The following is a 15,698-nucleotide window of genomic DNA, read 5'->3' as shown; positions in this document are numbered from 1 at the left end:
AATACTATTTCAATAAATTGCTTACAGAAATTAGGTTTGGCAGCAAATGCTAATGGCCAAATATCGCTAAAATTAAGACCCTATCTTCTTGTGACTTACAGGGTCAGTCACGTTGGTAGAAATTGTTTTAAGGAATTTGGAATAATTTTTTTTTCTCATAACTTTTTTTTGTTTGTTTGTTTTTTCTAGCTGGAAGGAGAGTGAGAAACAAAACACTGAAACTCTTTTCCACATATAAAAAGCTTCATCATATATTATGATATGAGACAGCTTCATTTCCATTCCAAGAATATTTCACCCTGGAAAGGATTTTAACTTGAAAAAACAAAGACCAAGAATCTAGGTGAAACATCCAGTAATGACAACTGGCCAACAGAAAGTGTTTCATGTAAAAAGAATACACTTTTGCACAAACCTGAAATTCTCGAAGCAGAGTTGATATGTTGGCTTCATTTGCTAAATTTGTCAAGATTTCAAGCTGTAAGAAAAAGTTATTTTATCAAAAGCTAAAATAAAGTCTTATGAAAAGCACCACATATACACTACACTTTTATTGTTTATAAGTAAAAGATAATACTACTAAAAGGAACACTTATAATTCAACAGAGTATACCAGATTTTAGTATGAACTAGTAGCATCATTGCACTTTGAAGGAATATTCTCCTTGCAAGTATAAACAAGATTTTGAAAGCAGGACTCTATGGTTCAGTGATGCATTTTCGACAAGCTCTACCTTTAGTGTTGCACTGAATACCAAATGAGCTTGAAATACTTCTGACAGCATGGTTTCCAGTGTTAAACAACAGGCCTTAGAATATAGGAACCATGGACACCGTAAGAAGTAACAGAAATCACAACTAAGGGGAAGTTTACATTGGATATAAGGAAGAAGTTCCTTACTGTAAGGGTGGTGAAGCCCTGGAATGGGTTGCCCAGGAAAGCTGTGAATGCTCCATCCCTGGCAGTGTTCAAGGCCAGGTTGGCCAGAGCCTTGGGTGACATGGTTTAGTGTGAGGTGTCCCTGCCCATGGCAAGGGGTTTGGAACTAGATGATCTTAAGGTCTTTTCCAACCCTAACTTTAGGTTCTATGATTCTAACTGCAGATGGTGAAAAAATAGTGTCCATTATATTCAGATGAACTGCAAAGACAGACCTTTAAACTCAGGGATTAAGCCATTGCAACTACAAATCTCCTGAGATCTTAATCAACATCAGCAACATATTTTTCTTTGTTCTCAGTGAACAAGAGGACAATATACAACACTTGGCATATATTGTTAAAATGCTATGCTTCCACGCTGTTCTGAAGAATTCCAGTACAATCTAAATGAGGTAAACTGAAGAAAAAGACAACTCTGTCTCTGTAAAGGAAAGTCATACCCCAGAAATCTGCTGGCATTTTTTGAGTTGGATGCACACAGACAAGGACACTTACTGATACAGTCCACAGATACTTCCGAAGCAATTTGATAAGACTAGCACCAATGATTCTTAAAGATATATACCTAGCACAGCGTATAAGCAAGCGGATAAATGGAAGAGAAGAACAAGTGTGAAAAAAAGGACTATTTTTCAGTACAAAAAGGCTATAAGTGGAATCCCATACACATTTTTGTTGGTCTTTTGCTTTTGAACATATTCATATATGAACTATGAAAGAAACAAGAAGACAAATGAAAATGTTTTCGGGTGATGCCACATTTCTCAGAGAAACTAAGATAAAGGCTGACTATAAAATGCTGCATAAAAAATTAAATATAAGGTGACTGGTTAATAAAACGGTAAAATAAATAAAATCACCAAAGGTAAATGTAATGTCCATAACTGAGGAAAAAACTTAGCTTTAAAGGAAATGAGCTGAGCTCATTACTAAAATTCTAATTGAGAATTTGTGGCTAAAACAGATAATTCCATGGAAATATAAACTCAATGCTAACCAGCGATTAAAAAACCAAACTTGATGTTGGGAAAGAAACAGAGAACAAAATAGAAATCAAAACAGTACAGCAGATGAATTTCAGGTTGCTCCTACATCTTAAATAGGTTTGCCTGCGTTAAAGGAGATAGGATGGAACTATGGAGGGAGGGGCTGGAAAATCACAAGATTTTTGCATGTGTATAACAGTGTAGGTTGACCTAAATTTTTCAGCCACAAAGAGCTGAGACAATGAAGGAAAAAAAAATAATTTATACTTCTCCACCAGTATATTACCAATTAATACAGGAATTTAAATTTATTAACTTTCATTTATTTTAGGAGTGACTTTTGCTGGATAACACTAAGTCTTACTAGTATTCCTAACAGTTTTCATAATCATTATTGTGGTGATGATCTTTTTACCTCCAACTGCCCCAAATTTATTTAAATTTAAAATTGGACTAATAAAATATGACAGACTGGGTGTATCGACCATGGACTGCACCACTCTGCATACGTAATGAGTGCAACATGGATGTAAAGTGAAAATAAGGAAGAAATGTTTCTTAAAGAAACCCGTGCCTTCCACTCCAAACACAAGTGCCTATGACAATCTAAAGCAAAACTAGAGAAAAGGCAGGTAGTAACAGACCAGTTTTTTTTCTATTGTTTTATCAACAATTCCATGTGCAAAAAAAAGACTAGAGAAAATAAGAAGACGACAGCCTAAAACATGCACTAGGGAAAGCCTACAGTATTTCTCATGTCACATGCTGCCTTCAAAGTAAGTCTGGGACTGTAACATTGTCCCATTTTGTTCAGGGGAACAGATTTAAACTCTTTTTAAGCTAACAGTATTGAAGACTGTGTGATTTAATTTCTCTTCATTTGAGAAGTTTCTTTCTCCCATGAAAATAGTCAAACTCTGTATGTTTGAATGACTGGTTAGATTAAAATAGTACTACTCTTCTATCACTCCAAGATAACAAAAGCTGTAGTGGAAGCCATAGCTCACCTGCCATCTCCAACATGGTAACAAGAGAACTTTCAGATTGCTTGACAAGTCTAAAGGGCACCTGTAGATTTAACTAAAAGCCACAGCTTTGTACTCCATAGTGAAAAAAATGGAATATCATAAACTGATGTGTGTCAACAATGCAAGAAAATTTTACCTTCCTGTTGCAAACAGGTTTGTCTAGCAGTAGAACCTGGTATCAAACTCACCTTCAGTGTTTTGATCATTGTTGGGTCAGTTGACCTAACATAGAAACTCTTCAGATAAGGTTCAAACATACCCTGAAAAGCAGACATAATTTAAGTAGCTTGCCCGTGTTTCACATGAAGCGTGATTTAGAATACTCTAAATAGGTTGTACCTTTCTCTGAATTGACATAGTGGCAATATTTTGCAGAACAATATACTGCACCTCCCTAGAATTGGAAAAGAAAAACAAGAGTTATTCTGCAAAATTACAAATACATAAAATACTGCAACATAGCAAAGAAAGTCAATAGAATCATACAACAGTTTGGGTTGGAAGGGACCTTAAAGATCATCTAGCTCCAACCTCCACCTTGCTATGGACAGAGACACCTTCCACTGGACCAGGTTGCTCAGAACCCTGAACACTTCCAGGGATAGGGCATCCACAGCTTCTCTGGGTAACCTGTTCCACTGTCAGTATGAAGGAAAAAAACACTGACACTAGTGCAATGCTTCTTGTAAGCCTTGGTCTTTGTTTAAACCGAAATTTTTTTCAGACATCGTTATCCTGGCTTCTCCAGAACCTTACATTTTATCTACCAGCCTGAAACTTAGTATTTCAGGCTGATATAGCTAAGAACAAAACCACATGGGGTTTACCTGTAGCATGAGAACGACCGCATCACTTACAAGCACAGCTAATCCTTGCACAGCCAGCAAGAATTGCTATGGCCTTTTTTAGTCTTAAAAAATTTCCTAATAATTTTCAAAAAGGGAGAGTATCTCCAGTTACTTAAGACTATATAATATAAAGGCTATATGTAATAACTATACATAATATACATACACATCTATCAAAAAGCAGTCCTTTAACATAATAAGCTTTGAGAGAAGCAGGCTACAGAAATATGCAAAATTCTAAACACAAAAACATGAAATATGTTTGGAGGATATTCTTATTATTAATGAGTTAGTTGAAAAGCTACAGCAGGAGTCTGCAAAAAAGAAATCTGGGCAGTACAATAAAGCTTTTAAACTAGAGTTTCTGCCACCAATTGCTTAAAAACAAAGTAATAATTTACAAGCAATTTTTCTGAACCATGAAGGCTCAAATTCTTTCATGATGCAAATCACATCCTAATAGAGAAATCATCACATCCATTATCTCCTCTTATTCAAAACTGTTTAACAGCCCCCTGGTAATTATAGCTGTTGCTTACAAAAGGAAAGTAATAATAGAGAAGTACTTAAAACATTTTAAACCTATTTTTAGGTAATTCTTACATAGGTACATGGAAATAGTCAGCTGTACATGAACAACTAAGTCTGGAAATTGCTAGGAAACGTTGTTCCAGGCACTCTCACCCTAACTAGATTATAGCTTATTTGACATTAATTCAAAGGCCATAGGCACATAACTTCAAGAGAAAACAGCAAAAGCTTATTTCTAAATGGGCCTAACAGCAAATGTGTTTCACACAGACTGGTAACAGAGGACAATCTGTTCAGCACAGGAAAGTCAGAAGACTAATATCATATTAGGCATTAGTTGAGATACAGGAAAGATGTGACTTCTCTTTTGATGAAATCTGAATGTAAATGAGCAATAAAAAATATGTAAAAATGATCCTTTCAACCTGTATGAGTTTAGCTCTATACATTAACTGTGCATATTCCAAACTGCTTTAACCATTTTACTTATCTTTGTATGAAGTAAATGGAAGCATACTGTACTACAAAACCAAATACAAAAATAACAGTGATTTGTTTTTATCTGAAATAAAAACATGAAAGCTACACCAAGCCCTATTTCACTTCTTTACTAACTTTTAAATGGTTGAGACATTAGCCATAGGTAAGCTGCAAAAGTTTAGGGAGTAAGATGAGCTGTATGGTTACCAGGCTTACAAAAGCTAAAGTCCAACTAAGATGAATGATCTTGTCAGAGACAACAAACATGGTTTTGGTGTTTTTTTTGGTTGTTGTCGGGGTTTTATTTGTTTTTTTGTTGTTGTTCCTTTCTTTTTGTTTGGTTTTCTTTTTCAGTTTTTAGTCTACTTGATGTGGCCAACTTTAAAAAATAAATAATTTTCGCAGAAAAGTTCTAGCCAAATATAACATGTTTAGTTAGAAAGTTGTTATGAAAACATCTTAATATTGTGTCTCCTATTACCGCTTTAAGGCTTTTCAAACAGGTACATGAAGTTCAAAATCTAAAAGCTGAACGAAAAAAAACCCACTACTTTTACACAACAAATTTTGGCATAATACACCAATACTATCAAATACAAAGGAAAAAAGAGTATTATCAATCTTATGAAACACATGACCAGTGAAACCCTTCATAGGAAAGTAGACAATTTCACACTGAAGATGATAAAGTCAAAATTAGATGTCCTGAACGCAGTATAAAGCTTGTTATTTAAAAACAGTCTGAGGATTAATGAAACAAAGGGGATTCATCAGCATCAAGTGGTACTCTAAAAAAAAACCAAAAACTTTCTTAGTTTCTCTGTCAAAAAGCCTTCAATATAAAGTGCAGGAAAAAAAACCCACATCTGAAGACTTCTTCAGTGCATAGCAAGACAAAAAGGAACTCCAATGTCATTAAAATTCTAGTAATTTCCAACAATAAAGAAATCAAGAAACTAAGCAAACTAGTTAGTACTGCCTCTACCTGTATGCTAACTAGGCAGCCAGGATTCTTATCAGAATGAAAGTGCTAATAATAGTTAACATCAGCGATCATTCAGTAACACAATACTGAATGATCACTGGATATGATATAGAAAATGATGGAATTAACGATCATTTGTTGAGTAAAAATTAGCGTTAAAAGACAATTTTAAAATGAAACTAATAGTGCAATAGTTACATTCTTATAACCACACCTAAGCAGTATGTACAAAAGAATTTACAAAAAAGTAGACATGGCAGTGTAAAGTATGGACCAGACCTACCTATTACTACGAAGTAAACGCACCAATGACTTAGAAACAATACCAGCTTCGGATTTTGGTGCCAAATGCCAGTACAACTGTGAAACTGCCATTACCACCTGGAAGAACATTCAGAACAGCATGTTATCTTCAAATCATAGTACGTACCTATCACATTTGCTTCAGACCTGCAGAGGTAACAATTCACTTTTCAGAAAGCAAAATGCATACCCACATTCTTTGAAATCAACAAAGCAGTTTGGGGAAAAACATGAGAAGAAAGGTACTTTTATTTCTAAACCCAAAGCTAATTAAGTACCTCTCATTCTTCCCAGTATTTGTATACAGAAGAAAGAGGAAGAAGAAAAAAGATAAAAGTAATACAAATTGCAAACATACAGATACCACTCTTACTAAATCAGCACTGCTAACATCATCTGCACAAATTAATTAGGAAATACTGTTTAAAACTTCTGCAAATTTTATCCTCTTAACTTTATTTTAAAAAAGGTACAATATTACCTACTATTTAGTTTCCACTTCAAACCTTTCATTCCATTATTCTACTACACAAATTATAATACAACAGCTGCTTTAACTGGCAACTTCTGAAGTCTCAAATCCAACAGAAAGCTAAAACTACAAGGCTGTATACCAACATCCTGGCTAGCAAAAACCAAAAGACTGGACTATATGTAATATAAAAACCACAATGTTTTTTTTTCTCTTCAAGTTTTCTCATAAGGAAAAGACAAGTGATGAGCTTTATGCTTTGTCACAACCTTCCCTACAATATTGTCATGGTCAACTTTCTGTTCGAAACAAACCAAATCATTAAAAAAAGACTCCAGGTAAAGCTATCATTACAAAACTTGACTTGGTATCTTGGTACTTTCTTAGTACCACTGAAACAAAAATTATTATTAAACAATAAAAAGTCATTTAAACATCACGAAAGACTTAACTGGAAGATTTTTTGCAATATACTAGAGGGATCTTTTGTTACTGACAAAAATCTAAGATCCAAAAGAAAGCTATTAATTGCCAGCAAATTGTGTGAACAGTACAAAAACTGGTGTAACAGCACGTCAGAGCAGCATGATTTCATTTGACGAACTTCACGTAACATCTCAGTTATCTTTAATATCAGAAAGTTAAAGATCGTAAGTGTGAGAATCAATACCATATTTAACGGATATAAAGAAAATAATTTATGGAATGTGTAAGATAGCAACTGAACCTGTTCTCAGTGCAGTTTGATGGCAAACATACCTAACATACTTGTTCTTTGCATGAGATGAGGAAGTATTATAGACATCGAATTGTGTTTTCAGCAAAAACTGTGCTCTGAATTACTGTTGTAAAACAGCATTCAATTTGTTTCCAAAGTCTTGGCAAATTATAAGCGGTTTTGAAAAGAGTTAGACATTAGTCAGAATCCAGAAGTATGTTCCAGGGGAGAAACAAAAACTTCATCTGTTCAGTTTATCAAGAACAGATTGGGAAGTGACTTAATCATGGTGCAGTAATTATTTTTGCAATGATATGAATATTCATTATCACTGGAAGTATTTTCCTGAAGACATCTAGTCTTGTTTAAAAGGACAAACTGAGGTTAGAAATGAAGTTCTGTGATCTGAGGAATGTCACAATGATTCACCATGAGCATGGCTTTCTCCAGCTTTAAAAATTTACCTGCCTCTGAAAATATAATGAAAATACAGCACAGCGCATCCCACTCATGATGTCATATCTATCTCAGAACCCTGCCAAAACACCAACACTAAGCTGGGCTTGGACTGACAGAGAATTTAGGCATATGATTTAAAATGTGAGACTCAAGGAAAAACACAACTTAATGAATCAATAACAACTATGATTTTCTTTGTAAATCTGTGTCACCAAAACTGACAGTTTGTGCCATTCTCGATGCTTAGAACTTAAGGGTTAAAAGCTAGCTATTGCATAGTCATCACATGCTACAGAAGTTGGACATAGTGTTATCATATTTTCCCTATTGCTTTGTTTGTCCTTAATATTTGGAGCATATATCATTCAGTTCAGATGTTTTACTAAAAAGCTACATTAATTACAAAAAAAGAAAGAACCACTGTACTTGTGTAAGTTACTGAAGAGTATTATCACCATTTTTGAAGAGAGGTAGATTTTACTTTTCAGCCTTTTATATTTTCTAAAGTATACTTAGCAGTATCATATTTTAATCAAAAAGGAATTTGTCATACAGCAGCATTTCGGCTTTGAAGCAAGGGCTTTGTATTTCGTAACAGCAGCCTGTGATCTGGGTCCATAGAATAGGTGTCTTGCACTTTCTGATCCTTTTCTTTCTGTTCTTCGTCAGATTCATAGAAATTATTTTCACTATATTCTTCTACCACCTCAACAACCTAAAAAAGACAAAATGACAAAAACATACACAGAATATTGAATCAACTGGTTTTATTCATTAAGGAAGTAACACACAACATCACAACTTCATACAAGATTTATACCCATTTTTAAAAATAGCTACCAGCTCTTCTACCTCAGTTTGCTCAAAGCATTAAATGTACCAACACAAACACCAGCTTAACAATAAACAGAAATATTCCACAAAATAAGGTGACCTGGTAAATGAAATTCTATAAACTACAATAAGTATGTATATTGATCTCTTACAAACATAAAGCCTATGATTTGAAATTGGCATTTCTGAAAACAGTTATTAAAAAAAAAAAAAACTTCAGAAAGCAGTTCTGAAAACATTTCTGAAAAAAGGCACTTCTGAAAATTCCCTCTTTTTTGAAAACTTAATACACACCATGTGCATTCTTCCCTCTCTTTCAATATACAAATTATCTGTGAAAATATCAGATCTCAAAAGAAGGGCCAGTAGTTTTTTTCTTAAGAAATTATGCAGCAAAAAGGTTACGTATCTTGAGAATGGTCTTCCCTGATGAAGTACAAATCCTCAGGCTGTTTAAATGTAGTTATGAATTACAAGTATAACATCACTTAATAAATCAAGCACAAAACACTGAAAGGATTCATTAAAATCTGAGATATGAGTAAATAAGGCCTTTCTTTTACTTCAGAAGCCTACATAAAAGAATATAAAGAAATAGAAAGGAATATATTTGATTATGTAAATACAAATTAAAACAATTGCATAATTTCTGATGTGGATCAAAAAAACCTGATAAATAATAGATTCAGAGCATTTCATAATGCTTATATTTAATTAGCATTAAAAATCCACAAACCTTAAGAAAAATAAGATGGAAAACATACAGATTAGATCAAACCCAAATGTCAAATCCCAGCAGCTCTGTTCCAGATTATCAATAATGAGTAGACAACACTGCACAATGTTTTTTTTTAAATGAACTACTGACTTCTGCAAGTTGTCATATCCAACTTTATGTCCTTGGTCTCCTAAGTTCTTCCATCTCACTTTGTCACCAGAACACCCAACCAAAATAAAGAGCATGACTGTGGCTAGCTGGAGTTACTCCCACTTGAATGGGCTGGCTGGTACGGAACACCAGTTATGCCAATAGCTCTGTCTTTCTCTCAAGTCTCTGTACAACTATTTCAAGGAATATCCAACTCTACATGATAGCTTTAAGAGCATTATTTAACTCATATACTCAATTGCTGATTTTTAAAAAGACAATTACTTTTGAGACAAATGTATCTTTTTAATTCTGGCTGGCAGTAGCAAAGTCATCAAAGGTAAATGGAGCAACAGCTAGACTTATTTAACAGGTTTTTAGAAAATTTGTCAAGAGTAAACTCAGACCTTTACTGCATGCCTTGGTTAAGACTCATGTGTAGAGAAAGAGTGTACAAAAGTGTCTTCAGTAGCAGCAAGTAAGGGTGGGAGGAGGAAGAACTGACAATAAATTAAACTCATCTTTTTATTCTGTTTTTTTTATTACAATTTGGACACAGAAAACTTCCCTTCACATTTCTTCTGATTTTTATTACTTGATGCCACCAGTGTTCTCAGTATTTTACATAATTCTTAACAAGCTGTTAGATTTCTTTTGCAACAACAACCAAAGTGATTTAGTTTACTACTTTATCTATACATCTTCACGGCAGTCACCCTTCTAAACCAAAAACTCAGGATGCTAAATCAAGAGCACCAGTAACCGAATCCTTTTCCTTGTATACAGGTCAGGCAACTTGAAAGCAAAATTCCTAATCCCAGTGCAATTCAACCGTGCAATGAAGAAGCTTCCTCTAACAGGAGGAGGAGAACTCAATCTTCATTGATTCAGTCGACAGTATCCCTGTCTTGACTGCTGACAGGCACACACATCAGTACTATTGAACTCAAGAGGAACAGAGTTGGTGATTGTATTTAACTCATTAATCACTGCTGTAAAGAAATAGCCTGAGGTCTATCATTTATGACTTTAAAAAAAAAAAAGAATTGATGTTTAGAAACATACTTAGAGCAAATTTCCAAATAATTATAAGGCAGCTAATGCCTCTTATGAAAATATTTTTCATTTATATCCCATCAGAGTATTTAGATTGAATTCACTTTTTTCATACCCCCAAAGCAGAAGTATTAGTATGATCTTTTCTGTTTCATAATCACGTATTTTATTGTAAATTTCCTCTTTTCTCATATCTGTTGTGTTCTGGCACGAAATAATTATATTCCAGACAAAGGATGATGATGGCACAAAGGGAGGTAAGTTTAATGAACTGAAATTCATTAAAATCAGTTGAAGCCCTTAATCAGTCAGAATCTGTAGTCACAATGACCTACTAAGACAAAGAGAATACATATATGTAATACTGCCAGAATTGCACGTTACCATGGAAAGGAACGCAAAGTATATGTAAAAGACTCAGATAACAAAAAGACAAAAACCTGCAGACTTTTTGGTGTGCAAGAACTGTTGTCTCAAATTGTATTAATCATCGCAGACATGGAAAGCAGTCACCAGAAAATGTGAAATCACTCCATCATTCACAACCCCTTAAGCCTCAACTTCAACAGCTGACAATACTAATTGTCAAAAGGAGACAACTGTGCATTTAGAATTGTAAAATCATTTAAGCTGGAAAAGATTCTTAAGACCATCAAGTCTAACTGTTAACCTAGCACTACCAAGTCTACCGGTAAGCCATGTCCCTAAGTGCCACATCTACAGATCTTTTAAATACCTCCACGGATAGTGACTCAACCATTTCCCTGGGCAGCCTGTTCCAATGCTTGACAGCCCTTCTGGTGAAGAAATTTTTCCTAATATCCAATTGAAACCTCCCATGCCACAACTTAAGTCCATTTTCTCTTGCCCTATCACATAGTACTCACCTCGTTAGAACTTACTATCAGGGAGTTGTAGAAAGCGATAAGATCTCCCCTCAGCCTCCTTTACTCCAGGTTAAACCACCCCAATTCCCTCAGCTGTCCCTCATCAGACCTGTGCTCCAGACCCTTCACCAGATTTGTTGTTCTTCTTTAGATGTATTCCAGCTCCTCAATGTCTGTCTTGTAGTGAGGGGCCCAAAACTGAACACATGATTCGAGGTGCAGCCTCACCACTGCCCAGTATAAGTGGATGGTCACTGCCCCAGCCCTGCTGGCCACACTATCGCTGATACTGGCCAGGATGCCTTGGCCTTCGCTACCTGGGCACAAGCTGGTTCATGTTCAGCTCCATCAATCAGCACCCCCAGGTCCTTTTCCATGAGCAGCTTTCCAGCCACTCTTCTCCAAGCCTAGAGTGCTGCATGGGGCTGTTGTGGCCCTGCTGTGCAGGACCTGGCACTTTGCCTTGTTGAACCTCATACCACTGGCCACAGCCTATCAACAAAGCCTGTCCAGATTCCTCTGCAGAGACTTCTTGCCCTCAAACAGATCCAACACTCCCACCCAGCTCAGTACCATCTTGCAAACTTGCTGAGGGTGTACCCGATCCTCTCATCCAGACCATTGATAAAAACAACAGAACTAGAAGCAGTAATGAGGCCCGGGGAACACCACTTGTCATCAGCTGCCAACTGGATTCAAGTCCATTCACCAGCAGTCTTTGGGCCTGGCTATGCAGCCAGTTTTTTACCCAGTGAACAGTACACCTGTCCAAGCCATGAGCAGCCAATTTCTCTAGGATAATGCTGTGGGCAATGCTGTCAAAGGCTTTACTGAAGTCCAGGTAAGCAACATTAACAGCTCTTCTCTCATCCACTAAGTCATTTTCTCATAGGAGGAGATCAGGTTAGTCAAGCAGTCCTGTACATACCACATAATGGCACTCAAGATGATCTGCTCTATAATCTTCCCCAGCACCAAGGTCAGACTGACAGGTCTGCAGTTCCCCAGATCCTCCTTCTGGCCCTCCCTGGATCAGTGTCACATTTGCCAACCTCCAGTCAACTGGGACCTCCCCAGTTAGACAGGACTACTGATGCAAAGTGGTTTGATCACTTCTGCCAGCTCCCCCAGTACTACCCTTAGGTGGATCCCTTCTTGCCCCATAAACTTGTGTGTGTCTAAGTGGTGGAAGAGGTTGCTAAACATTTCCTCTTGGATTATGTGGGTTTCATTATGCTCCCTATCCCTGTCTTCCAGGTCAGGGTGCTGTGTACCAAGAAAAACTGGTCTTCCTATCAAAGACTGAGAAAAGAAGGCATTAAGTACCTCAGACTTTTCCCTTTTCTTTATCACTATGTTTTGCTCCACATCTTTTGCCCTTCAGGACTGTCTCCCAAGAGGCTCTTGTCAACCAGGCTCCTGAACAGGCCCAAGTCTGCCCTTTGAAGTCCAAGGTAGCAGTTTTTCTGATCTCCATCCTGCTTTTTCCAAGAATGGAGAACTCTGTTATTTCTTTGTCACTGTGCCTCCAACAATCACATGTCCAGTAGGGCACCTTTCCTACTTGGCTCCCTCATCAGCTGTGTCAGGAAGGTACCTGCCACACACTACAGGAACCTCCTGGACTGTTTGTGCTCCACTGTGTTGTTTGTCCAGCAGACAGCTGGTAAGTTGGAGCTCCCTATGAGAACAAGGGCTAGCGACTGAGAGACTTCTGCTGGCTGCTTACAGAATATTTCACCTGCCCCCTCAATATCTCACCTGTCTCTTCAGATTTCTTCGTAAGTCTGCATTTACCCAAGTAACCAGGAATATTTTGGTATGCACCAAGTTACTTTCAGAATCATAGAACAGTTTGGGTTGGAAAGGAGCTTAAAGATCATTTAGTTCCAACCCCCCTGCCATCAGCTGGAACACCTTCCAACTAAGACTATTAGCTAATTTCCCCTATCACAGAGAAGCCTTACTGCTTGATAGCACAGAGTACCAGTATTGTGTTAAGTAGTTGGAGGCCTAAGCAGAAAACAGAACTCTTTAAGCCAACTAAGGCATAATAAATTACATCCAAAACCTCACACCACCAAGCACAAACCTCATCTTAGAAATCTAGCTGAATTGTTCCCCTGGCCCCTCACAAACTCTGTAGTGCAAGACTGAAGCCTGCACAAAAGGAAGAGGATGAGGACAACTACTAACTATCCTCTGAAGCAGCACAGAGCTAGCTTCAAGGTGGCAAGTACCATTGAAGCCTCTTGGTATTATAACAAAGGGGGAAAGTGTTGTGCAGACATCTTAGTAAGAGCCTCCACAATGCTAGTTAAGGGTAAGAATAACAACCTGAACAGCATGCCCCTTATATTAGGTTTACATCTTGGACTCCAAACAGGAAAAACTATGAATGGGATATAACGGAGAGTATTTTTACTACTAGCACTGGACTGAACACAAGACTCTTGTTTTTGGGAGATCAAAGCCTTCCTGTTTTAACTATTAATGTTGCATCAACAGCTGCATGCTTCCGCAGATCATACCTGCACAATTTTTCAGTCCTCAGAATCTATATTGTACCTACACTAAACTGTAGTATATGCTTCTTCTTATGTCCTTGAAGAAATGCCATATACAGGCGGAACTTAGACTTTACTTTCCTAGATTTCTAAATAAAGTTCAAGCTGATGATAACTAGTACATATTCGCAAGCCTGTGAGAAAAAAATCCCAGTACCTTAGTCCTTTTTGACAGAGGAGAGACAGCATTAGAGGTCAGGGAGTAGATTCAAATGTTTTCATGCTTTCTCTTGTCCTTTCAATCACTTTAGATGCAGTTTCACGGTTGATTTAAGACTAAGTATTAAAAATATTTTTTTTTATTTTGTTCTGATTTCTTAAAGTATGTTTTGTTTTCCACTGGGATCAGTAAAATGATCCAGCTCACTCTGTGGCCAAAGGATAACTAGACCTGCTGAATTTTCAAAGCAGCAGGTGGTACACAAAGAACAGAACAGAGGCATTCCCCTTCAGCAGCAGTATTCAGCTAAACTGCATTAAGTACACTCAGCAGTCTGTAGTAGCATGTGATTTAATTGTGCAGTTAATAGCTTTTCTAAATTGCAAAATCACTAAAAAGTTCAGAACCCTGGGAGAATGAAGTGATTAAAAACTGTGACCACTAGCATTCCCAGCTAGGAATTGCAAATGGACCTTCTGCAATTTATTCAATCCAGAAGAGAAGTGAGTATTTTAATGTGAAAGAACATACGTAATTCCCTTTTATGTTATTCCAGACACACAGTTTAGGGAAGTCTTCATAAAGTATTAACAGCTTAAATGAAGAAACTGCTGGGTAACAAGTTCCATTAGCCTGTTTTTAAAGTCACCAAGTATATGAGCTAACATTTAACTGAGATCTTGCTTGAAATTACAGTTTAATATGGCATTAAAATTGAGAATATGCCTTCCCTTTAGAGTAAAAACCATTATGTGAATGCTACAATTACCTCCAAACAAAGCTTAACACATCTACAAACTCAGACTGAAGTAAAACTTCACTGAAACCCGAAGTATGAACACATACTATTTGCTGACTCTATCAGCCTTAACTCCATCATCTGCTCAAAAAGGATTCAAGTATTTGTATTCCTAAGTTAGCCATAACTAATTTGAAAGCTATAGACTTCTGTTTTGCTCCCCAGATTCGTAAGAGAAAACTTTTTTTGAGTCCTGTGGCAGAACCTTTGTCAGCTAAAATTTTTCCTGTCTTCCACAGCCCTTTCTCATATTTCTAAGAACTGTTCTCAAAAGAATTTTGGGTAAGTTTTGAAGGTAAAAACAGTTTTGAGACTATTCACTAGTCAGTGAATCTGACTACAATACCAAAACCACCTTAGCCAACCAAGATCAGCAGTCCACCTGCCGCACCATGAACAGTATCCTTGGAAAAGAGAAATGGGAGAAAATATATAGAACATTTTCCTACTTCAAGGATTAATGATGTATCTAAGACAAGTCTAAAAATTTCATGTTGTGTGTGAAGATATACACCTACATCCATCAATGTGCTTCACAGGTGGGTTTCAGAACACTAGAATGGACATATCTTTGGTCTATCAGAGCAAACCAGAAGTTACCCTCAAGACTGATCAAAATGCCAAGGAGATCAGCTGTGACAGGCTTCTGACAGATGAACAGACCTCAACCAATCACATGTTAATAACCACACGCTGGCAGAAGCATTCATCCTTTCCACAACAGAAAGTCTTTGAGTAAAATACATTAGTATGGTAAAGCTTGTCATGAAGAACT

At 36.7% G+C, this 15,698-nt stretch overlaps 1 protein-coding gene across 2 annotated transcripts in view; it reads right to left on the bottom strand.

Moving 5' to 3' along the window:
- Window positions 1–15,698, bottom strand: part of AP3B1 (adaptor related protein complex 3 subunit beta 1) — a 161,013-nt gene that overhangs the window by 91,346 nt on the left and 53,969 nt on the right. For both annotated transcript variants that reach the window (XM_034073030.1, XM_031042735.2), the window contains exons 8-12: window positions 8,306–8,467; window positions 6,084–6,181; window positions 3,296–3,350; window positions 3,145–3,216; window positions 416–478 (exon numbers count right to left, since the gene is read on the bottom strand). In XM_034073030.1, coding sequence (XP_033928921.1) covers window positions 416–478; window positions 3,145–3,216; window positions 3,296–3,350; window positions 6,084–6,181; window positions 8,306–8,467 — 450 coding nt within the window. The remainder of the gene's footprint in view (window positions 1–415; window positions 479–3,144; window positions 3,217–3,295; window positions 3,351–6,083; window positions 6,182–8,305; window positions 8,468–15,698) is intronic.

This window comes from Melopsittacus undulatus, chromosome Z (assembly GCF_012275295.1).
Source record: "Melopsittacus undulatus isolate bMelUnd1 chromosome Z, bMelUnd1.mat.Z, whole genome shotgun sequence".
NCBI lineage: Eukaryota > Metazoa > Chordata > Aves > Psittaciformes > Psittaculidae > Melopsittacus > Melopsittacus undulatus.
This window is presented reverse-complemented; position numbering and strand designations above follow the sequence as displayed.